This window comes from Vulpes lagopus, chromosome 4 (genome assembly GCF_018345385.1).
Source record: "Vulpes lagopus strain Blue_001 chromosome 4, ASM1834538v1, whole genome shotgun sequence".
In the NCBI taxonomy this organism is placed as follows: Eukaryota; Metazoa; Chordata; class Mammalia; order Carnivora; family Canidae; genus Vulpes; species Vulpes lagopus.
In genome coordinates this window covers 114,082,743-114,107,069 of record NC_054827.1, presented here as the reverse complement: position 1 = coordinate 114,107,069, position 24,327 = coordinate 114,082,743, and the positions used below count along the sequence as shown (strand labels likewise).

The 24,327-nt window shown below is 50.5% G+C and overlaps 2 protein-coding genes across 2 annotated transcripts in view; both read right to left on the bottom strand.

Moving 5' to 3' along the window:
• Positions 1-4,662: 4,662 nt before the first annotated feature.
• ZSCAN2 (zinc finger and SCAN domain containing 2) overlaps positions 4,663-24,327 on the bottom strand; it is a 39,656-nt gene continuing 19,991 nt past the window's right edge. The window contains exon 4 of the mRNA XM_041752959.1: positions 4,663-6,553. Coding sequence (XP_041608893.1) covers positions 5,920-6,553 — 634 coding nt within the window. The 3' untranslated portion in view covers positions 4,663-5,919. The remainder of the gene's footprint in view (positions 6,554-24,327) is intronic.
• Positions 10,489-17,030, bottom strand: LOC121489685 (zinc finger and SCAN domain-containing protein 20-like). The gene is given in 6 exon segments (XM_041752958.1): positions 10,489-11,134; positions 11,137-11,552; positions 12,204-12,285; positions 14,519-14,603; positions 15,337-15,809; positions 16,631-17,030. Coding segments are annotated over 5 exon segments (1,269 nt in total). The 5' UTR covers positions 15,739-15,809; positions 16,631-17,030; the 3' UTR covers positions 10,489-10,850.

The following is a 24,327-nucleotide window of genomic DNA, read 5'->3' as shown; positions in this document are numbered from 1 at the left end:
GAGTCCAGTGGGAGTCCAGTCGGGGTCCAGTAAAGGTCCAGTCGGGGTCCAGTCAGAGTCCAGTGGGAGTCCAGTCGGGGTCCAGTCGGGGTCCAGTGGGAGTCAAATAAGGGTCCAGTAAGGGTCCAGTCGGGGTCCAGTCGGAGTCCAGTCGAGGTCCAGTATGAGTCCAGTGGGAGTCCAGTAAGGGTCCAGTTGGGGTCCTGTAAGCGTCCAGTCGGGGTCCAGTCGGAGTCAAGAGGGGTCCAGTCGGGGTCCAGTGGGAGTCCAGTCGGGGTCCAGTAAGGGTCCATTCGGGGTCCAGTTGGAGTCCAGTCAGGGTCCAGTAAGGGTCCAATCGGGGTCCAGTGGGGGTCCAGTCGGAGTCCAGTAAGGGTACAGTCGGGGTCCAGTAAGGGTCCAGTAAAGGTCCAGTAGGGTCCAGTCGGAGTCCAATAAGGGTCCAGTAAAGGTCCAGTCGGGGTCCAGTCGGGGTCCAGTCCGGGTCCAGTCGGAGTCCAGTAAGGGTCCAGTCGGGGGTCCAGTCAGAGTCCAGTAAGGTCCAGTCGGGGTCCAGTGGGGGTCCAGTTGGAGTCCAGTAAGGGTCCAGTCGGGGTCCAGTCGGGGTCCAGTCGGAGTCCTGTAAGGGACCAGTAAGGGTCCAGTCGGCGTCCAGTCGGGGTCCCATCGGAGTCCAGTAAGGGTCCAGTAAGTGTCCAGTCAGGGTCCAGTCGGGGTCCAGTAAGGGTCCATTCAGAGTCCAGTCAGGGTCCAGAGTCCAGTGGGAGTCCAGTCGGGGTCCATTCGGGGTCCAGTCAGAGTCTAGTCGGGGTCAGTTGGGGTCCAGTCAGGGTCCAGTCGGAGTCCAGTTGGAGCCCAGTGGGAGTCCTGTCAGGGTCCAGTCGGGGTCCAGTGGGAGTCCCGTAAGGGTCCAGTCGGGGTCCAGTCGGGGTCCCATAAGTGTCCCGTCGGGGTCCAGTAAGTTTCCAGTCGGGGTCCAGTCGGGATCCAGTCGGGGTCCAGTCGGGGTCCAGTCAGGGTCCAGTAAGGGTCCATTCGAAGTCCAGTCGGGGTCCAGTCGGGGTCCAGTCAGGGTCCAGTAAGGGTCCATTCGGAATCCAGTCGGGGTCCAGTCAGGGTCCAGTAAGGGTCCAGTTGGGGTCCAGTAAGGGTCCAGTCGGGGTCCAGTCAGGGTCCAGTAAGGGTCCATTCGGAGTCCAGTCGGGGTCCAGTCGGGGTCCAGTAAGGGTCCAGTAAGGGTCCATTCGGAGTCCAGTCGGGGTCCAGTCGGGGTCCAGTAAGGGTCCATTCGGAGTCCAGTCGGGGTCCAGTCAGGGTCGTCAGGGCCGACCAGGGAGCGGGCGCCCCCCAGCGGTTGCTGTGTGCGAAGCAGCACACTGGCCGCCGGGGTGGGAGGCGGGGGGATCCACAAGCCTGGCCCTGCTGGTGGGGCGTCGAAGGACCGCTGAGAGGGAAGGGGTCGTGAGAGCGGAGCCAGAGACCAGCTGTGGTCACGAAGGGGGTACGTGAGTTGCACCCTTCCCTCCAGCTAAGGAGACGGTGGGCTGTTCCAGGCAGAAGGAACAGCATGGGAGAGGACGAAGTGAGAAGAGGCACAGCCCAGCCTGGGGAGCGAAGCAAGCTGGAAACACGACTGAGAACGGGCTGTGGCCGGTCGGTAACGGCCCTGAGTGCCGTGCCGCGTCCCGACGACGGCTGCAGGGAGAGCAGGTAAGGGAGGTGGCTGTTGCGCTTACCTGGGCGAGGGCAGGTACGCCTCCTCCAGGCGGGAGGAGCAAGGACATCTGACTGGCGCCCACATCTGTGGCCTCTGGATCTGCTCTCAGTTATCGCTTTGGCTACATTCTGTCTAGGAAGTATCACCAGTCAGTGAAGTGGTTTGGATTTTCTCTGCCTGGTGCTACCCCCTTGGGCGTGGGCAGAACCGGTGCCAGGAAGTAGGGCAGGCGCAATGGACAAATCTATGATTCCGCTTACAGGAGGGACCTGAACCAGGCCAGTTCACTGAGAAAGTAGAAGAGTGGTTGCCAGGGGCTGGGGTGAGGGGCCATGGGGAGTTCACATCAGTTTGGGACAATGAAAAAGCTTTGGTGTTGAATGGTGGGGTAACTGCACAGAAATGCAAACATACTGGGGCACCTAGGTGATTGATCCTTTGGCTGAAGGCGTGATCCCGGGGTCCTGGGATCAAGTCCCACATCCAGTTCCTCACTGGAAGCCTGCTTCTCCCTCTGCCTATGTCTCTGCCTCTCTCTCTCTCTCTGTGTGTCTCTCATGAATAGATGAATAAATCTTAAAAAAAATTTTTTTTTTAAACAAGGGCTGCTCTGTGTTCTCTGGCCAGGGCCTCACAACACTAGGGACAGGCCCCGGGGCTGCAGCAAGGGTTATGGGTCTGGATGATGGCAATGTGTTTGGGGTATCAGATTTCGGAACCAGGAGTGACAGTTCAACTACCTCTCTGTTTTGCAGATGAGAACACGGAGCACAGAGAGGTGCTGTGGCCTGGATGCAGAGGCACCCACGATCCAGGGCAAAGGGGACCAGCTGTCCAGAGCAGCTGCGAGAGGTAGGCTTCTGCTGCACATTAGCATCTCACAGGCCTGAGAAAGACACTGTCCTTGCCTACTGGGCTGTGGCAGGGACTCTCAGGAGTCATTCTGAGCACACACAATCATTCCCTTGTGTGCAGACTTCACAGCCCAGCCCCCACAGCCGCCGTGGCTCCCAAGAGTGCACAGCTCGGGGCTGAGAATAGGGTGATCAAGGTCCCCCACCCCGTGGTGGAATCAGAAAGATTGGGGGGCCCCAGGCGCAGCTCTGCACGTGCCCCACACGTGCCCCACACCTGCAGCAGCTGTGATGGTTATAGGACACCCGCAGTGAAGGGCTCCGCAAGGGCCTGCCTCCCTCAGTAGGCAATGAGCGAACTGTTCTCCTTTCACCCTGCCTTCCTGCCTGGAGGGCTAACAGAACTGCGAAGACTCTGGAAGATGGAGTCTGGAGAGACCTGAAGGGAGGGTCGTGTTCTCTGCTGGGGGAGCAGAGCTAGCAAAGCCAGTGTGTATGGGAGGGGGCTTCTGGGCTGAGGGGGGGCCTGGATCACATCCAGGTCAGCAGGTGTGCCCCACCCATGTGGCTGGCACAGCCTTGGGGGACCTCAGGCTCACAAAGCCTCTGGCCTGGGGCTGAATCTATGACAACTTGACAAAAGCAGCTCACCCTTCGACCATTCCACAAATAGGATGCAGTTGGAATTCATTTATCTAATGGGTGAATATACTTGCATCAGCTTCGGCTAGCAGGATTGGCTTCTGAAACCCAACTCCCGTTTCTTGCTATCTGTAAATGAGAATAAGAGCCAGTGGTTTTGCTATGAGCTGCTTCTGTTAAAATTTTGCAACACATAATTGGATTGACTGTATCATCTCCTGCAACTGTTATGATAGAGATGAATTTCATGCATTCCCACTTAGAACTTTCATTATTATTTTCATCTTGAGGGATTTCCAAGGAAACAGCTTCCAAAAGCCACTTTGCTTGCCTGGTTCAAAAACTCTGAAGCCGTGATTGTGAGTCTGAGTTGAGCTAAAAATAAAAGCCCCCAGAGCTTCGCTCATGCCAAGGACCATGGTGGACAAATGGGTAAATCAAAACACTCCTGAGCAATGTAACAGAAGACTAGCTTCAAATCAAAATCCAGACCATGTAAGAAGTACATACTGCATTTGGTTCCCTGGGAAGCCTCTCCATGTGATAGTCGCCTAGTGTTAATGCCCTGCTCTAGTCTTCCATGGAGAACTGAAAGTAGTGCCCTCACATGTCCTATTGCATCAAGGATTGTACAATCCGTATGAAAGATCTACAATCTCCAGCTCAGTCTTCCCACTGCTTTGCTAAGGGGAAAATACATGTGAGATGAAATTGTGTGGATATTATATTTGAATCTCCTTGTTCCATTCCAAAGAAGTATGATGGCAAAGGTTTCCAAAAAGGAATCTGGTTACTTCCAAAGTCTTTTTATAAGGCACAGCCACATTGGTTTTAGTATGATGAATTTCCACCCAAGAAAAAACTTTCTCATTCAAAAGAGTAAATGATTTAAAATAACACATGTCAGATTTATTTCCTGGCCTTACAAAAACATTTTGAACTCAAATTTCTGGGATCTTTTTGAAAACCATCTCCAAAAATAGGGTCTTTGAAGTCTCCTCGATGGTAACAAATTGACATCCTTTGAAAGGAATTTATTTTCAGAAAGCAGATACTGGGCAGAGCCAAGTCTCGTGGATAAGAGAGGCAATTGGGCTAGGTAACAAACTGTTGGTTCTAACAGTGTTTACTAAGCCCTTCTTATGTGCGGGGCACTACTCTGTGCTGGAAAAACATAGGGGGCCTTCTGAGGTGGTTTGAAGACAAATCTCAAAGGAAAACTCAATTTCTTCAATATGGCAACAACAAATACAGTCCACAGCCCATCAGAATGGCTGCCTGACAGGTAACACTTATTGGAATAAGTTCTTTTATGTTCATTTAAAAAGACTCATTACTTGATCACATTTTATAAATCTAATTATATGAAATTGTCATAAGAATAGATAGTGCTCTGTTTTATAATTGGTGGGATTCTGGAAAGTTGTGGGAAAATACTTTCAAGTTAAATGCACAAAGGAAACTTTTTTATTTTTTAAGCAGGCTCCATATCTAGCATGAGGCATAATGTGGCCCTTGAACTCCCAGGCACAAGATAGAGATCTCAGGAGTCAGACGCTAAACCGACTGAGCCACCCAAAGATAACTATTTTAAGAGGGAGAAACTGTATTCAACTTATTTCCGAGCACCATTTGCTCTGTGTGTCAGAGAGTGCCCCCAGGAATTGTGCTCTGGTCTCACAGAGATACCCCAATCTCCAGGAACCTGTGGACCAGGACATGGCCTCCCCTGGAGGAGCTAGTATACTTGTCAGAGGCCAGACAAGAGAGGCAGATCCTCTAGCTGGGAGTCCTCTTAATGCCATGGTTCCTAGTTATTGCTCTGGATATATTTACAAACAGAAAAGGCTTTCTCCACTACACCATCCTGTTTGTGATCTCCTCAACCCAGTGTTGAGTATCTTAGGACACAGCAGGACCTGTAAGGCTCTGCAGCAGCCCTGCTGGCAGTCTGGAGTAATTCTATCCTGCAAAAAGTCTGTTTAGGTTGAATCATGAAATTGCTGGTTTTTGAGATCAAAACGGCAATCTCCTATGATTTGAGCTAATATGTTGATAGGAAGGGTAAGTCATGGTGTAGAAAGCCAACCTCCAGTGATGATCTTTTCTCCTTTGCCCTCCTCCAATGTGATAAGAGTGCTTTTCTTTCCAGTCACTCCATATAAATCCTAAGAAAACAAATGCGGAGAATGCAGGCAGTTCCCAGGCCCCCATCTTCCTATAGGGAGGATCGTAGAAGATCTTTAAAAGTGTAGGGAGTTAAGTAATCCCAGTTCAGCTGCCCAGTGCTGAGAAGAGACAGCTCAGCACCTGCTGCTCTGTGCCCAAGCCAGCCGTCCACAGTGCCAGCCACACAGCAGGGCGGAGGCTCCCATCCTTGGAGGAGGGTCTCGGGGACAGGACTCCCACCCCCAGCTTACCAAGCCTGGAAGTTAAGGCATAGGGTCATAGTGGACACATACTGTAATGGTGACCTGGTCAAATTCAGAACCAGTCTCTGAATTCTCTGCAAATGAGCTTCCATTACGACAGTGTGTAGAAGAAAGCCCTGAGTAGTATTTCATAAGCCAAGTGAGTTTTTAGAGAGAGAAACAAAATAACATCTACTGGGCTGGGATCTAAATTCTTTCTCTCCATTTCGAGTGGGTGTCGTGATAGAGAATCAGGACAGTACAAACCATTTTTGGAATGGATTCTGCAGTGTTCTTAGACTTGCTGTTTTAAAGATGCTCCTACTACATTTTGAGTCTCTGCCATGTGGGTCCTCCGATGTGCACTGAAATGTGAGCTGTTGTTGAATCGCCTCCCACATTCAGCACACTCATAGGGTTTCTCTCCGGTGTGGATTCTCTGGTGGATGATGAGGCTGGAGCTCTGATTGAAGCTTTTCCCACACTCCCCGCATCTATAGGGTCTCTCTCCAGTGTGAATTCGCCAGTGGGTAATGAGGTTTGAGCGGTCGCTGAAACTTTTCCTGCACTCGAGACATTCGTAGGGCTTCTCTCCTGTGTGGATCCTCTGATGGCTGGTGAGCGTGGAACTCTTGCTAAACCTTTTCCCACACTCAGGGCACTGGTAGGGTTTTTCGGCAGTATGTGTTCGCTGGTGTGCACTGAAGTGTGAGATACTGGTGAAACTTTTTTCACACTTAGTGCACTTATGGGGCTTCTCCCCTGTGTGGACTCTCTGGTGCAGAGTAAGGCTTGAACTCTGGTTGAAGCTCTTCCAGCACTCTCCACATTTGTAGGGCTTCTCTCCAGTGTGGACTCTCTGGTGTGCTGGAAGGTTGGAAGGATCACTGAAGCCTTTTCCACATTCAGGGCATTTGTAGGGCTTCTCCCTAACGTGGATTCTCTGGTGGCAAACCAGATGTGAGTTTCGGCCACAGCTTTTCCCACAATGGCCACACTTGGAAGGTTTCTTTTCCCCAGTGTGGGCTAATCTGTGGACAGTGAAGTGTGAGCTCTGGCTGACATGCCTTCCATATGCGCAGCACAGACAGGACTTCCTTCCTATGTAGGTTCCCTGAGGATCTAGAGTTTACCTACGTCTCTTTCTGGAGGGAAGAGTGCTTTTTGTCTGTCTTCTGAGGGTGTTTCCCACTGCTTTTCCACTCCACATTTGCCTGCCCAGTTTTTCCTCCAATCAGGGGCCTGGGAAGCATCTATTTGGGGTCTCTCTAACTGTACTCCCTGTAGCTCTGCTTCCACTGAGATGTCCTGGCTTGAATTCTCCTTGTCCTCTGTCCTCATGTCACGATCTGAAAGAATGAGATGAAACCGTAAATGTGACCTGCTTTCTGAGCTCAGAAGAATGCAAACAATGTGCAGGAGGCCCCTTCTGGACACTGAGAATTTCTCGATGGTGACAGAAAACCGTCAGCTTTCCATTAAGGAACACAGAAACAGGAATCTGGCTGAACCACGGGTCAGACAGCCAACTTGCAGGCCTTCCTCCCTCCTCCAGCTTCAAACAAGAAGGCTGTGTGGAGAAAGGCTGAAAGGAAGGGAGGTGGGCATGGTCCAGACCCATTTCTTCCTCTTCCTACTCCTAGGAGCCTCTGCCCCCGAGCGTGGCTCCTCACTTCTCCTCCCACCCACCTTGGCTGGCAATCAGTACTAAAAAGGTACCTTTCTCTGCTTGATGCTGCCTTCTGGGTGGAGGGACAAGCCTGAGAATAACTCTGGCTTTCTATAATGTTTCTATAATTGTTTCTATAATGCTCTATAATGTTTCTCAAAGAAGACAGGGAGACCCATTTGCTATAGAGCAGAGCAAGACCCTCAAAGTTGTCTTGTGAGTCACCTCGTACCATGGCTTCAGCAGAGGGCTGATTCTAGCAATATCTGAGGACAAGCAGTCAACAACGTTCCCTTCCCCCTTCCTTCTCAAGTAGGAGGAAGGATTCCTTCCATTAACAAGGAGCTGGGCACACATGGCTCAGAAGCCCAGCAGTGAAGGCTCCATGCCGGCGGGGCAACGCTGTGGGCAATGCTGTGGTTGTCTGGGGTTCAGTGTGAGGAAGCCCACTGTGGCCACCCATCAAGCCACATTGTCCTATGGCTCTACCCGTTAGAAAGCTGCCATTCTGATCTCAACAGGTTACTCTTATGTTTCTTGGTGGGTCCAGAATCTGAGTGGGGGAAGAACAGTACTATATTGGATCCTCTCACATTACAGCAAAATGACTGAGCCCCATCAAGGAGGGAAGCTCATCTGAACCATGAGAAATTCACCCCTCTAATAATCCGAGGTTGACTGCAGTTTAATTGGGGGTTGCCAAGGCTCACTTTTTCTATTAACCTGGTTATACGATAGTTAATCATAAAATTCAGATTGAGGGGCATCTGGGTGGCTCAGTGGTTGAACCTCTGCCTTTGGCTCAGGTCATGATCCCGGGGTCCTGGGATCGAGTCCCACATCAAGCTCCTTGCATCAAGCCTACTTCTCCCTCTGCCTATGTCTCTGCCTCTTTCTCCGTGTCTCTCATAAATAAATAAATAAAATATTTGAAAAAAAAATTCAGATTGAAACTTAAGTGGGAGGGGTGCCTGGCTGGCTCAGTTGGTAGAGCATTTGACTCTTCATCTTGGGGTCATGAGTTCAAGCCCCATGTTGGGGGTAGAATTTACTTACAAAGAGGGCCTTAAAAAAAAAAAAAGAAATTTGAAAGGGAAACCATAAACACTGATAATTTATTTATATCTGTAAGCCAAGGTCAATAAAGAGAGCTGGCTTTCCTGGTGCCACCTGCTTTCCTGTTCTTCTGCCACCACTTGCTGTTTTAGCAGCACCTCAGAGTCCAGCCTTCACTCGGTGCTGCTTTGTCCATGTTCAGAATTCCGGGTCAGACTTCCTTGTTGGTGCCATCCTAGCTATCATTCATTTCCCATTTGCACAGGAAGTTCTCCGAAAGTCCTGGAGATCAGCATTCAGAGGCTCGTCACTTCCCTCCCACCTTGAGACCCCCTCTGGCTGGGGAACCGGGAGTCCTGCTCAAGGACAAGCAAGAAAGGACATGGAGTTCTTACGTAGTCTGCTTTCTGTTCCCATATCTGGAAGTGGTAGGGGAGATGAGAATGGAAGTACCTCCCAGGGGATCCCTGGGTGGCTCAGCAGTTTAGCACTGCCTTCAGCCCAGGGCATGATCCTGGAGTCCTGGGATCAAGTGCCACGTCAGGCTCCCTGCATGGAGACTGCTTCTCCCTCTGCCTGTGTCTCTGCCTCTCTCTCTGTGTCTCTGTGTCTCTCATGAATAAATAAATAAAATCTTAAAAAAAAAAAAAGGAAGTACCTCCCAGAAAATCTAGTTTTTGTAGGAAAATGTTTAGTTAATGAGTCAGGAAACTTGCTCCTATCAGTGAGGAGTACAGGGCAAGGTGTTCATGTATTTAACAATAATTACAAGGCTCATGATAATGACAACATCTGCTGAGTGCTAGCCCTGTGCCAGGGTCCTAGTAATGGCCCAGTGAGGTAGAAACTGGCGCTATGTCCATTTTACAGATGAGAAGATGGAGGCTTAGGGTATGTAACCAGTTTATCCAAGAACAGACAAGTCTTAAGCTGGAAGGCTATTGTCTATAATATGCACAGAGTTCAAAAAAAAAAAAAATATGCACAGAGTTCACATGGATAGGGTACTTTGGATGGAAATGAACAACTGGAACGTTGTCACCCCCACCTCTCTTTCCTCCTATAACTGTTACTAAATATTGTTTCTATAATGCTTTCTATAATGTTTCTATAATTGTTTCTATAATGCTCTATAATGTTTCTCAAAGAAGACAGGGAGACCCATTTGCTATAGAGCAGAGCAAGACCCTCAAAGTTGTCTTGTGAGTCACCTCGTACCATGGCTTCAGCAGAGGGCTGATTCTAGCAATATCTGAGGACAAGCAGTCAACAACGTTCCTTAAGGAAATAACAGTTCTCCTGACAAGCCCATTCCAGAGGCACAGAGAGTGACCATCTCTCCTGCTTCCGGTCCCTAATGATTCCCTTCCCCACTGCTCTGAGGGGCACTGTGGGAAGGAGTGCTTACCACTGGGACTTCCCTTCCAGGCCTGGGGGCCAAGGCTCCTGGGCTCCTCCTGGGGTTCCTCGGCCAGTTCCCTACCATCCCATGTCACATCCTCCAGCGTGGCCTTCTGGCTCTCTTCAGAGTCCCCCCTGTTCCACAACAGGCCTCCCGCCACCTCTAGGGCATCAACGGTGCCAGCGAGGGTCTAGGGGCTCATCAGGGCATCCATCTCCTGATAGAAGGGGCAGGTGCCTGGAGCACGGCTGCTCCTGGCTTTTCGGTAGTGGGTCTGGAGGTTTTTGAACCGGTAGCGACACTGTTCCAGGGTCCGCAGGAAGCCGTGCTCCCGCAGCCGTGCAGCCACCAGCCGGTACACCTGGCGGTTCCAATGGCAGGTGCGCAGCTTCTCATGGATGTAGGGCTCCCCAAGAATCCCCAGGAAGGTTTTTGTTTCCTCATAGCCCCAGTGCACCCCTGGAGGAAAGGAAGAGAGGAAAGCTAAGATGCCGCAGCTGCTTGTGTCCTGAGGCCAGCAGAAACACCTGCCGCCTGCCTCAGCCTCAGTGACTTCCTTGTCCTCTGTGACAGGACCTGATTCAACAATATGCACACATTAATTTTTATGCTTATAAATATTATTCTTACAAAAGGGTTTTCCTTTTTCTTTTTTTTTTTTTTTTTAATTTTTATTTATTTATGATAGGCACACAGTGAGAGAGAGAGAGAGGCAGAGACACAGGCAGAGGGAGAAGCAGGCTCCATGCACCGGGAGCCTGACGTGGGATTCGATCCCGGGTCTCCAGGATCGCGCCCTGGGCCAAAGACAGGCGCTAAACCGCTGCGCCACCCAGGGATCCCGGGTTTTTCCTTTTTCTCAATGGCACACAGGAACAAAGGGCTATCCCACTTGTTTGTAAAAATAGCCTTCCCTGCCCTTTCCAGATGGTTGCAGAACCCCCTGACCCCATGGCACCTCTGAAATAACTGGTTGGTGGGGTTCTTTCCATACCCTGCTGACAGCCAGGGCCCTCCCATCTTGCTCACGACGAGGGCTTACCAGTAGGACCATGAAGCAGGGCGGGGATTCCAGGGCTTCCAGACACTTCTTCAACATTTAGCTCGTCCCCCTCAGAATCCTTGTGATGGCTCCTGAATGCCCTTCTAAAGATGCTGCTGTGTGGCCCATGTTCTGCCCCGGCTCCTCCGACTCACGTTCCAGCACAGCCTCAACCAGCACCGCCTCCTCCTCTCCCCAGTAACCCTCCTGCAGCTCTTTCTGCTCCACATCAGGGTCGCTCTGGCTAAGCAGAGCCCCTGCCACATCTGGAATGGGGATGGCAGCCTGTGGGCACATCAGGGCATCCATCTCCTGATAGAAGGGGCAAGTGCCTGGAGTGCGCTGCTCCTGGCTTTGCGATAGTGGGTCTGGAGGTTTTTGAACCGGTAGCGACACTGTTCCAGGGTCCGCAGGAAGCCGCGCCCCCGCAGCCGTGCAGCCACCAGCCGGTACACCTGGCGGTTCCGATGGCAGGTGCGCAGCTTCTCATGGATCCAGGACTCACTGAGAATTTCCAAAAAGATCTTGGTCTCCTCATAGCCCCAGTGCACCCCTGCCACCTTCTCATCCTCCAGGCCCTGCCACTCCAGCTCCTCCCAGGTCTTGTGTTTTCTCAGGATGGGCAAGTAGCTGGGCTTGACTCTTCTCCCACTTGCTGGAGAGTCTCTGGGGCCCTCCTCTCCGAGGCCCTGATGATCTGGGCTCTGTGGGTTTTCCTCCTCCCTGTGGCAGTTGACCCTAGGTCGTGGGTTGGCAAATCTATTTGCAGGGAGACAAAGAGAAGACACAATGGTTTGCTAAATCTAATCCCAACCACTTTATATGCCAGGGAAGGGAAATACTATTAATTTTTTTTTTTTGAAGTCTCAGGGGATTCTTGGGAAGCCTTGGTGAAAGTAATAGTAAGGACTGTGAGGGAAGACAAGAAAAAATCCAGGCCCAGATCTAGAACTATACACACATGATCATCTGTCCTGTAACAAAATTTAGGCTCCCACCAGAGGCGTTACTGACCGTCTTCCTAAGATGAGCTTCGGTACAATCTCCTCTCTGGGCTCTAGAAACTCATCCTCGATAGCACTGACTTTGGTATTAGATTACAGGTCTCTGGGATCCCTGGGTGGCGCAGCGGTTTGGCGCCTGCCTTTGGCCCAGGGCGTGATCCTGGAGACCCGGGATCGAATCCCATATCGGGCTCCCGGTGCATGGAGCCTGCTTCTGTCTCTGCCTCTCTCTCTCTCTCTGTGACTATCTATCATAAATAAATAAAAATTTAAAAAAAAAATAGATTACAGGTCTCTTTTTAAGCAGGATTGAGGGACTTGAAAATTTTGACCCAAAAAGGTCTGGAGTAGTAACTACTATGGGAACTCACCAGCTAACTTCTGTACAGGAACACGACACCCTTACCCAGTGCAGCCCCATTTGCAGATCTCTCCCAACTTCTTTCCAGGTGGTTCCTCCATCCAGGTTCTGGCTGCTTCTGTGCCTCCTGAAAGACATACACAGCCACATCACCGAGTGTCAGCAACTCCTGAAAAAACACAACACCCTACTCAAAATATGCTGCCTTGGGACAAAACATCTCTTACACTGCCTTCATCAGAGGGCAGGTGACAAAAAAGATTGAGAAGAAACTAAAACATGAGTGTTCTTTGGCTTTTACATGCCATAAGGCATGGGGAGCCTGGGTGGCTCAGTCAGTTAAGTGTCCGACTCTTGATTTTGGTTCAGGTCATGATCTCAAGGTCTGGGGATCAAGCCCCACGTTTGGCTCTGGGTTCAGCGAGGGGTCTGCTTGGGATTCTCTCTCTCCCTCTCTTCCTGCCTCTCTCCCTCTAAAAAAATTCACTCATTCACTCTCCCTCTAAAAAAATAAATAAATAAATAAATAAATAAATCTTTTTTAAAAAGGCAATAAGGGGCAGGGGAAGGGAACAGAGGGAGAGGAATAAAGCAAGAAAGCAGCTATCATTTAGTGAACACTTATGCACTGTGCTGGAAATTTTTCACACTTGCTCAAAATTCTACGGTCAGTATGCAGTGGAGCTGGAACTTGAACTCAGGGCTGTCTGACTCTGAAGCTGGTCCCTGGCTACACCTACACCCGTAGTCCTGCATACCATACAGGCTAGATTCCGATACGGAAATAACTATTCCCCTTAAGGCAAACAAGCAAATCAGCATAATCTTACAATCTCAGGGGCAAGGAAAAGAATGACTTTAATACAATTCCTCACTACCTCAGCTGTGGTGCTGCCTTACATAAAGAGGCACAGAATTTTAGGCAACATTCGTTTGGGTAACATTTTTCTGGCAGATGAAATCTATAATACTGGGCCTCCCTGATGGCTAAATTTGCCTTGGCATTTCTGATAAGCAAGAGAGTTGGTTGCAAAAGCCCCCCTGCATGAGAAGTAAAATGTGTCCTGAGTAAGAGAAAAAATCTAGCTCACCTGGGAGGTGCTCAGGATCCCCTGGTCACCACCACTCTCCTCCAGAGAAAGACCCAGAGCCCGAGGATCTGTTTGGAGACAACGTTTCTTGACTCCTTCTGGGGACTAGCCTGACTTAGCTCTGAAATAGAAGAGTCTTCCCCTGTCTCTTTGTATATCTTTGTCCCAGAAAGAAGGTTGGTAAAAAAAACAAAATGGACTTTTCCTTTCCATCCAGGTTACTGACTGTCCTAGTTTTATGATTTTCTTCTTCAGTTTTTTTTTTTTTAATTTTTATTTATTTATGATAGTCACACAGAGAGAGAGAGAGAGAGGCAGAGACACAGGCAGAGGGAGAAGCAGGCTCCATGCACTGGGAGCCCAACGTGGGATTCGATCCCGGGTCTCCAGGATCGCGCCCTGGGCCAAAGGCAGGCGCCAAACCGCTGCGCCACCCAGGGATCCCTCTTCTTCAGTTTTGATAACACATTTGAATTGTCTGAATTGGGGCAGCCCGGGTGGCTCAGCGGTTTAGCGCCGCCTTCAGCCCAGGGCCTGATCCTGGAGACCCGAGATCAAATCCCACGTCAGGTTCCCTGCATGGAGCCTGCTTCTCCCTCTGCCTGTGTCTCTGCCTCTCTCTCTCTCTCTCTCTCTGTCTCTTGTGAATAAATAAATAAAATCTTTAAAAAAATTTTTTTTAAATGAACTGTCTGAATTGGTCTAGGGACACATGTACCTGTTCTGAGAATTACTGTGCTGTAGTTTAACCCTACCTTGTGCTTTTCCCAGCAATCAGGCCTAAAAACTGTGCCCACACCTAACCTACTGGGACCAGTAGCCTGCCACTCACATAAGGAAAAGTGCCACAGACTCCCCTATGTAAGTTTACAAAACATGCCAACCAAGGCTCATCTTCCCTTTGAAGGTGTCTATTGAGAATCCCCCAGATTCATGTGGCCAGCCTCATTTCACATGCCCCATCTTCCAAGTGGAAAGAAATCCCACTCCCTCCACTCAGAAGGGACTTTCACACCCTCTCCACAGAAGGGTCCTTCCTCCTCCCCAAACTGCTGCCTCTTGGGGATCCCTGGGTAGCACAGCGGTTTGGAGCCTGCCTTTGGCCCAGGGCGCGATCCTGGAGACCCGGGATCGAATCCCATGTCGGGCTCCCGGTGCATGGAGCCTGTTTCTCCCTCTGCCTATGTCTCTGCCTCTCTCTTTCTGTGTGTGACTATCATAAATAAATTAAAAAAATTAAAAAAAAAAAAAAAAACTGCTGCCTCTTACCGTTCTTGTGGAAGGATCGGAGTTCTACTTTTGGGCTATGATTCAACTGTTCTTCTGGTTCTGGCTGTGAGTTTCTCACCATCACCTGTAACAGACACATGGATCCTGTCTGCACTTGCTTCAGATGGATGCTTAGGGAACCTGGCACTGATCCCAAGGGTCCCAACTCCTCTGAGTGTACCTTCAGCCCCTGTCCAAGGACCAGAAGTGGTCAAAATTCCGTAGGTACTAAAGCTTAATCATCCCAAGACATAAAAAAACAAAGCAGAAATCAGTCTTATGCAAATCACTGCAGGGCAGTAAGAAGTGTGAATGTGTGGAAGACTAACAGAGAAGGTCTGGGACCCAGGCTCTCTCCTGGAGCCACACCTGTCAATCCCCAGCAAAATGCAGCCAACCAAAAATACAGCTGTTTTTCAGTAGGACTCAAAGGTCCAGTGTTATCAGGGAAGACCAGTGAAGCCTCTTGCTTCCAGCTGGCTGCTGATGAATGACAGCTATTCTGTAAAACAACAACAATCAGCTTTTTGGTCCATCTGTGTGTTCCTCCTCGACCAGAGTGGTGTTCAAGGCACCTTAAGCACCACTCATACTTAATGGCAGGGACCGACACTCAGAACAACCTATGTAATGGATTCCCTGGAGTCAGTCTGAGCTTGGAAGGAAAACTGTGGCTCCCAGACTCAGGGAATAAGCAAACAGCACCTGACACAAACAGCAGAGCTCTATGCGTCACCCATACTGCTGGCAAACCAAGGGAGTGCAGTCTCTCACATTCCCCTATTTTAACCACTCAGAACAAGTTTCCTGTTTCTCACCTGGAGCCCATATCGTCCAGGTCCTTTCTGCAAGTCTTCCACCAGGGCCACGGCCGCCTCTCCACTCTCTGGATGCTTCTGTCTAACCCAGATCTGGATTTCCTGAGGAAGGACAGTCAGGAACTGTTCCAGCACCAGCAACTCCAGGATCTGGTCTTTTGTACACTCCTCTGGTCTCAGCCACTGACGACAGAGCTTCCGGAGTTGGATAAGGGCCTCCTGGGGTCCTGATGCTTCCTGATAGCAGAAATGCCAGAAGCGCTGGCAGGAGGTCTCTGGTCCACGGTCACTCTCCTGAAGGGAAATCTCCTGCTCCCAATGGGAATCATCTTCCAGCTTCACTATTCGAAGGTCTTCTTGCACTTGAGGAGTATGGATTTGTCGGCCCACAGACACAGCCATGGTTCAGCTCAGAGAAGAACCTTGCAACTGGGTTCTGATGCTCAAACTTCTTCCTTTAGCACACTGGGACGCTACGTTGAGATAGGAGTCACCGAGTTAACTTGAAATTCTAGAGCCAGAGATACATTACGGAGTGAAGGCAAGTGACCATCACAAGTTAGCCCAGAAAGACAGAGGTGAAGGAAAGAGCCCTCCTGTTCTCCCCTTCCCAAGTCCTGGTGCCTGTGGAGTCTGGCCCTCTGTCGCTGGGGTGGGGGTGGAGATGTGTGGGGCAGCAGCTCCCAAAGTCTGAGAGGAGGGTCAAGGGCTGGCGATCTGGTTGGAAAGTAGGGGAGCCTGACACTGTTTGCATAGCAATTTACTTGAGGCCAAGAAAGATGTCAATTATCCATACTTATGAATGAGGAAGGGCTGGAGGAGATATCCCGGGGACAATAGCTGCCCACCCTCCCAGGCCACTGGTCTTCAGGAGTGAACAGGACAAGGACGAGCTGGTGCACAAGGTAGCAGCACCTTGGAGAGCAGCGCCCGGGTGGAGCGGGCTCTAGGCTTCAGGCGCACAGGATCCAACCTCTAAACTGCCCACATCTCTGGAGGGGCGCTGGGCACCGGGCCCCCCACTCAGGCCTCCCCAGTCCTGCAAGAACTCTCTCCCAAACAGGGACATCTACCCTGGCTCAACTTCAAAAGCACGGATAATAAAGACACAGACTCCTATTCAGAGCTGGCAGGAAAGTTAAGAGATACTTCGGCTGGTCAATCACAGCCCAGGGACTGCATTCCTTGGAGACCCCCAGGGACTCGCCCAAGGTCACAGAGCTGATGTTTGGCAGGGAAGACGCGGGGCTCCCTGACCGTGGGCTGAGGGGCTGGCCCACAGAGCGTGACTTACACTGGAAGGTGGCTCCGCGGGCGACCTTCCCTGGAAGACTTACGGGGTCCACACGGGCCCTGCGGACTGGGTGGCCTCGGCGCCTACGGGGCCAGGGTCCTCCCCGCGGGGTCCGGTGGGCGGCGCGAAGGACGGCGGTGCCAGCACGAGGAGCGCATCCTGCCCGGGACCCTCACGGGGCCTGGGCCCGAGGCGGCGGGACCCAGGGTATCGGTCCGGCCACGCCGCCCCCACCCCCGCCGGCGAGGGCGGCCAGCGTCCCCGCTGAGACCTGCGCGCGCCCCCGGAGGCTCCGCGAGTACGGGCGGCCGGGGCCCGCCGCACCAGCTCCGCGGCTACGCAACGTCCCCACACGACCCGGACCCCCAAGCCCAGACCCGGAGTCCGGGTATTCGGACGTCCACTAAACACCGGAAGCGGAAACGCAAGCCCCAGAAGGACTCGGTTTTGTCGGACTCCATTTCCCATAGGCCTCCGCCAGTGCCCGCAGATTGACAGCGGCATTAGCCAATAAGCTGCGGGGGTGGCCTAGGCGTCTATGTGTTTCAGACGAATCGTTAATGATGGGTGGGACCTCACGGCACGCGGGATTTGGGAGTTCAGAGCCACCCGTAGGACCGTCCTAGGTGGCGGACGTGTGATCATCCTCCTTTCCCGCACTCTCGGGGGCGCTGAGACAGAGAAGGACCCTTGCAGGCAGGAAGTCTGCGAGTGTGAAGCCAGAACTCCAAATAAGTTTGTTTTTTTTTTTTTTTTTTTTTTGCTACTTAAAAAAGTACTTTTCTGGCATGTCCCCTATGTAATGCTTTACGTATACATACACCACACACCACCCCCAGTTCCTGAGTGCACAGTCCTGGGATATTCAGGATGAATCCTACTGACGCTTACTCATTCAAGAATCAGTCATGGAGGGATCCCTGGGTGGCACAGCGGTTTAGCGCCTGCCTTTGGCCCAGGGCGCGATCCTGGAGACCTGGGATGGAGTCCCACATCGGGCTCCCGGTGCATAGCCTGCTTATGTCTCTGCCTCTCTCTCTCTCTCTCTCTCTCTCTCTCTCTCTCTCTCTCTCTCTCTCTCTCTGTGACTATCATAAATAAATTAAAAAAAAAAAAAAAAGAATCAGTCATGGAACATCAACTTTGGCCCAAAGGAAACACTCCCGCCTCCTCTAAGGAATGCAGTCCAGCAGAGGATGCATTTTTATTTTAAGTTTATTTATTTGTTTTTAGTAATCTCTGTGCCCAACGTGGAGCTGGAACTTAACCACGGTGAGATCAAGGGTCGCGTGCTCCAGCGACTGAGCCAGACAGGCGCCCCTAGTGGATGCATTTTTTTAAATGCTGCCCAGAACCACTCCTATATCTCCAATGCAGTGTGGTAAGTGCTAAAAGGTGACTTCAAACTTAGTGGCTGGAAAGAAATACCAGAGAGCAACTGGGTGAGCCCAAGAGGTAAGAAGGTGCAGCTACAGGGGAAGGGGACAGGAAACTGTACTTTATTAAGCATCTACATTGCATATTTTATCTGGTTTGGATCTGACAAGGAATCCTGCATAGATCTCCCTATATAACAGATGAAAGATCCAAAATTCAACTGGAGGTGGGTGAAGCTATGATTCTGCCCACACAATTGGCAACCTGAGGTGGGGGAGGAGATGCACAAGGGAAGGGCCAGGTGACAAGAGGGGCTTTCCAGAAAGTCCTAAGTTGTGAGTTCCCACCAAATCACCAGAGCAGCTTTGCTTTTACGTATTTTCTGCTATTAAAAAAAAAGAAAATTGAAAATCACTGATCCAAGCCCATGCCCTATTACCTTAACTCATTTCCTGAGCAAGTGGAACTTTCACTGGAAGCAAAATCAAGCATGGAGAGGGTGGTCCCCACCTCAGGTCATATCACCTTCACCATCAACACCACATTAGTATTTCAAGGGAAAAATGCATACATGTCCTCAAACTGTGAGCCACACCCCTCAAAGAACAGGATTAAAGGACCCCTTCCCCCAAGGTCTATTTAGATAAGATACTTTCCTTCTCGCAGCCTTCTGGTCCCTCAGAGGACAGTTGTCCTCAAAAACCTAGACAGGTCCATTTGTTGGTGAAAGCAGGCTCCATCTAGGTCAGAGTTGTCAGTATTACCAGAGAGAATAGGATTTCAATGTTCATGGCCTTACAGAGTGACTTACCTCTTCCCAGCAGCCTTCCAGAATGAGAAAGGCAAGTATCACCAGCGGTTTGGCAGATGTGGAAAATGAGGCCTCCAGAAGTGATTTGCCCTCCTCATACTGCTAGTCAGCCACACAAGTGTGTCTGGAACCAGGTCTGCCAGGCTCCCAACACTCCACCCACTGCACAACAAGTGTCAGGACAGGAGCGGGTGGGAGACGCACAGGGCCTAAGAGCTCTGAAGGGCGTCACCGTGTGGGACAGCTGGAAGAGGCAAGCAGAGGTCACTAGTCAGTTTAAGCAAGTTTGGTTTTTAGATCTTTGGAATGTATTTAGAAAAACATTGCACAGAGGTGTTGATAAGCAGTGCCTCAGCAGACAAGGATCTCCAGATGAAGGAGATAAGCTTATCCTCCAGAAATTTGATGGATCACAGCCACATATAATGAGTAGAGGCTACTGTTCCTTGGGCACACTGGATCATCCATTTAACTCCAGTTTAACCAGTGATACTAACATATCTGCACAAGGGGATGTGTTCATAGGGGAACCTGGAGGAGGAGTTATCAAGGGGATCTTGGGTACTGAGTAGACAGTGCTGGGGGTGAGGGGGGCATGAAGATAAGCTGGATTTGAAGTACCGCATCTGCCTCCTGAGGGTGGCTGGTGTCTGCTTGTCCCTCACATGATCCCTTCCTTTCCTTCCATGCTGCTCAAGCACTGTCTGATCATAAAGCCACTCATTTCAGTCACTCAAGACCAGGAACAAGGGGTGCTCTGAAGGTGGCTTGCGATAGGAGATCCCCTACTATGAATTCATAATTGGGGATCATTAACACGAGCCTACCACCCAGGATTCCATCATCTCTGGGTGTACTCTCCAGGCTCCAGGTGTACATCTCCAGGCTCTGCACCAGAAAGGCTGGGGACCAGAAATCTGTGGTGATTTTGCCAGAATGTACCACCCCTGAGGCCTCCTGGCAGGTACCCCTGCCTCTGGTACCAACAGTGTAAACAGGCAACAGAGATGTCATGCCTGCTGGGGCCTGGGAGTGGTCAGGGGCCTGGGCAGGGTTTCCTGAGACCCAGACTCCACATCCCGCAGCAGTTCTACAGCTGCCTGGGGCTTGTGAAGGGTGGAAAGTTCTCAGGGTTAGGACACTGAGAGGAGCCAGCAGGAGCGGGGAACCCCAGGGGCCAGAGGGCCCTAGAGCCACAGCCTCTGCCGATGCCAGAGGCTTGAGCCCTCTTGCAAAGGCAAATGGAATTCACCATCCACTCTTACTCTACCCCAGGCTAGGAAACCCTCCAGCTCAAAACCTGACCATCCTTCATGCAGTTCTATGTCTATTCCCTCTGGGATTGGGGCTATTTTATCAAGTCAAGAGGATGGGAAAAGGAAAGACCCTACTCCTATGTCCAGAAATTTGGAATAGCTTCATAGGGCCCTGCAGCAGGGAGGCTTGAAAGACTCCAGTGCTGCCTGTGAGGGCCCCCGCAGAGCTCCCTGTTAGGAGACAGGACCCCAAGGTAGGGGGTAAAGGGCTGGGAAGAGCACCACTGGCCACGTGGTCACGTGCAAAGAAAGGCCAATTACATCTGTGGATCTTCTTGATGCCAGCTCCAGAGAAGACTCGTAGGCAGCATATCAGTTATCTTTCAGTGTTTTGTTGTTCTCTCCATTCTTCCCATAGATATTTCTCAGGGCTGTAGTAGCAGAACAGGCATGGGGCAACGTACTTACTGGGCCTCTCTGCCCTAAAGTGGAGATAGTGACCTACCTCACTTACCTCCCTGCCTCGTTGTCCAGATTAAGTGGGGCACACGTGGAGAGCTTAGCACAGAGCCTGTGCATGGTAACCGCTCAGTAAATCGTTACTATAAACTATTATGGCTTTTTTGTAAACTATAAACACAACCCAAAGGGAAAGAAAATTCCATGAAAAAGAAAAAGAAGCCTCATTATGACCTGCCTCCAATTGTAAAATCTCTAATAAAAATGAGGGTGTGTGGTTAATGGCACAAGTGTCTAGAGCCAGGTCTGTCCAGTGCACACACTCCCTCCACTACACCAAGCTTGAGAATGGGGGCAGGGGACAGGGGGCCAAAGTACTGCCTGGGAGGGGACCTGAAGGGGACTTCTGGGATGTGGCAAAGTTGTTTCTTTCTTTCTTTCTTTCTTTTTTTTGGGCAAAGTTGATTCTTGATCTGAGTGCTGGTCACACAGGTGTGTTCAGTTTGAAAAAGTGCAAGGAGCTTACACTTCCATGGGCTTATCTGTGTGTTGTATTTTTAAAAAAGATCAAAACAAGGGGAGCTGTCTCAGAATATAGTCATATGACTACACTGGGACCAAAGAGTGAGTAAGATACAGTCTCCAAGTTGCATTGCCTGTCCAGACAGAGGAGAAACAGATTGCGTATTAGACTTGGCTACAATAAGAAGATGCCTAGTTTTCCATTGTGTTTTGATATCTGTGATATTTCAAATATGAGTTGTTTCATTAGGATACTGGTTAATTGGGTTCTTTTTTAAGATTTTATTTTTTTAAGTAATCGCTACACCCAACATGGGGCTTGAACTTAAAACCCCAAGATCAAGAGTCACATGCTCTAGCTACTGAACCAGCCAGGCGCCCTGGATAGTTGGTTTTTATAAATGTCTTCAGCTGTGATTTCATGTACCAATTCCAATAAATCATAATTTAGGTGAGAGACACTGAGGTTTCAATTAATTTACATTTGGGGCACTTGGGTGGCTAGTCAAGCATCTGCCTTCAATTCAGGTCATGATCCTGGGGTCCTGGGATCGAGCCCCACGTTGGGCTCCCTGCTTAGCGGGAGTCTGCTTCTCCCACTCCCTCTGCCGCACTGTTTATGCTCTGTCTCTCCCTCTCTTGCTGTATCTCAAATAAATAAATACAATCTTTAAAAAAAACCTAATTTATATTTATCTTCTTACCAAAGGAAAGTGTGGGAAACTGAGTTTATTTTCCAACTCAGAGTTTTGGGCTCCACCTGCCTCTTCATTTCTGTATATCCCATGAAGAGAACTCAGCTGGCAAAAATGAACTGAGTTCCTGTCACATACCAGGCCCTGAGCCGGGTGCTGGAGACAGAGTTTAGGACCTCTGTCTAGAAGGCAGAGGAGGGGCAGAATCATCTCACAGACTCTAAACTCAGGGAGCGAGCCAGTGCAGGAGGCAGGGTCAGGTCTGCGAAAGAAGAGCAGGGAAGGCCTCCTGGAGGAGGGGGTACCCAGGCTGGGTGTTCTGAGATGTACAGATATGCCTTAGGCAGACCAAGCACTTCAGAAAAGGGGGGACAGCATGAGGACAAGGCGAGGCCCCCTGGAACACATTCATGGGGAGTGGCCAGGGGGACAAGGATAGTCTGTGGATTGGGGTGCAGTGAAGAGGTTGCACGGGGGCCAACCAAGGAACGTAGGGATGGGGAGCCCCAGGGGGTTTAAGCTGGGTCGTGCCAGGCTCAGTTGTGTTGGAGAATGCTCATGCCGGCGACGACCTGAAGGGTGAAGTGGAGAGAGCTTGGGTGCTGTTGCAGGTGCAAGGGTCTGACTGTGCTCCGTGTGGGGGTGGTGGTGAGGTGGGAGCTGGCAGGTAGAATTGGAAGGGCCGGATTCCTGAATGGCCCTCAGGGTGGCGAGGGAGGAAGGAGTCGTGGGGGACTCCCAGGGGAGACCAGGTCTGGCAGTGCTGTTGACAGAGGAGACACCAGGGAGGCCGCAGGGAGCGGGCTCCTGAACATACAGAGTCTGAGGCTGTAGGACCCACTGCAGTTTTTGTACCATTTATTATAAAATTTTTAAAAGATTTATTATTATTATTATTTTTTTTAATTTATGATAGTCAGAGAGAGAGAGAGAGAGAGAGAGAGAGGCAGAGACATAGGCAGAGGGAGAAGCAGGCTCCATGCACCGGGAACCCGACGTAGGACTTGATCCCGGGTCTCCAGGATCGCGCCCTGGGCCAAAGGCAGGCGTCAAACCGCTGTGCCACCCAGGGATCCCAAGATTTATTATTTAGAGAGAGTGCACGAGGAGGGGGGAGCAGATCCTGACCTGAGCCGAAACCCAGAGTTGATGTATAACCGGCTAAGCCACCCAGGTGTTCATTATAAATTTTCAACTGTCCCAAGGCTGTTCCCATGAACTTAGAAGCAACCGGCGACAGAACATCAGTCCCTAAATGCATGTAAATGTAGGGGAAATGTCTTGTTACAGACACAGGTGTAACTGAATTGAGAGCAAAGGCTGGCAGATCATCTGCCAAGGGAACTGGGGCTTCCTGAGGTCTTTTCGGGAAGGCCATGCCCTTCCATTCCAGGCCAAGCCACACGAAGGCCTGTGTATGCCAAGCCCTCCCTGCCCCCACATACCTGTTCCAGGGGCAAGCAGAACAGGAAGCAGAGGACTCTTGGCCTTTCTATGACCATGGTCGGTCACTTCCCAACCTGGGTCTAGCCTGATCTTGTGTCCCTTTTTTTCCAAGATGTTTTGTGTGCCTATCAGCTAGAGAGGAGTAAAAAAAATAGAAAGTTTTGCTAAGCTTAATGTCAGCTCTTTTCTTAGGTGGAGACTTAGGGGAAGAGAGAGCCAGTATCTTCTACAACCCAAACACCAGAACCTAGTATCAGCTAGGAAACCACCCTATCCATTCTCCCTTGGGACAGCTCTCATAGCTTCCCAGACAGATGGGATTACTTCTGTGAAAACTTCATGAAGCCAGGTAATGGAATTTCTCATTCATCACCCTTCCCTAGTACCTAACAGTGATGGTACCTAAGTCCTTAATGTTTGCAAGGAAATGAGGGAATGGGATTGATGATGGGGATTTCACAGCCTACGTGGTTTGGTTTAACAACCGTCACTCCTGGGATGCCTGGGTGACTCAGTGGTTGGGCATCTGCCTTTGGCTCAGGTCGTGATCCTGGGGTCCTGGGATTGAGTCCCACATCGGTTCCCCATGGGAAGCCTGCTTCTCCCTCTGCCCATGTCTCTCTCTGCCTTTCTCTGTGTCTCTCATGAATAAATTGAAAAAAAAAAAAAAACCGTCACTGCCAAGTTTAGAAATGTCCTCCTTGTGTCTAATCTAGCTGATTCTGGAAAGAGAGGATTCCCAACGACCTCCTTAGAAGGCCGCCTGGCTCCTTGACCAAAGCTGCCACTCCAAGTCCTGCCTGACAGACTGAATGAACTGTTGGCAAAAGGCAGTGGGCAGGTGTGTGCACTAGTCAAGCACACAAGTCTAAGTTCACCCAAAGGTGTGTTTTTTGAAACCACTGATTTTAACTCCCTGAAGGTCTTGAACCACTTTCGGCCTAGGGCAGAAGGTGAGTGGGTAGGAAGTGAGGTGTGGGTTTGCTAATAGTCAAGTTCACATTAAAAGGCAGACACACGAAAAGAATGGGACTCTATTTTATTAGGAAACATTGAGCAGTCTATAAGAACCAAGGCCCATTGTGAGCATAGGCTCCATGCACTGGAGGAGATGGTTTCATATTTCCCAGA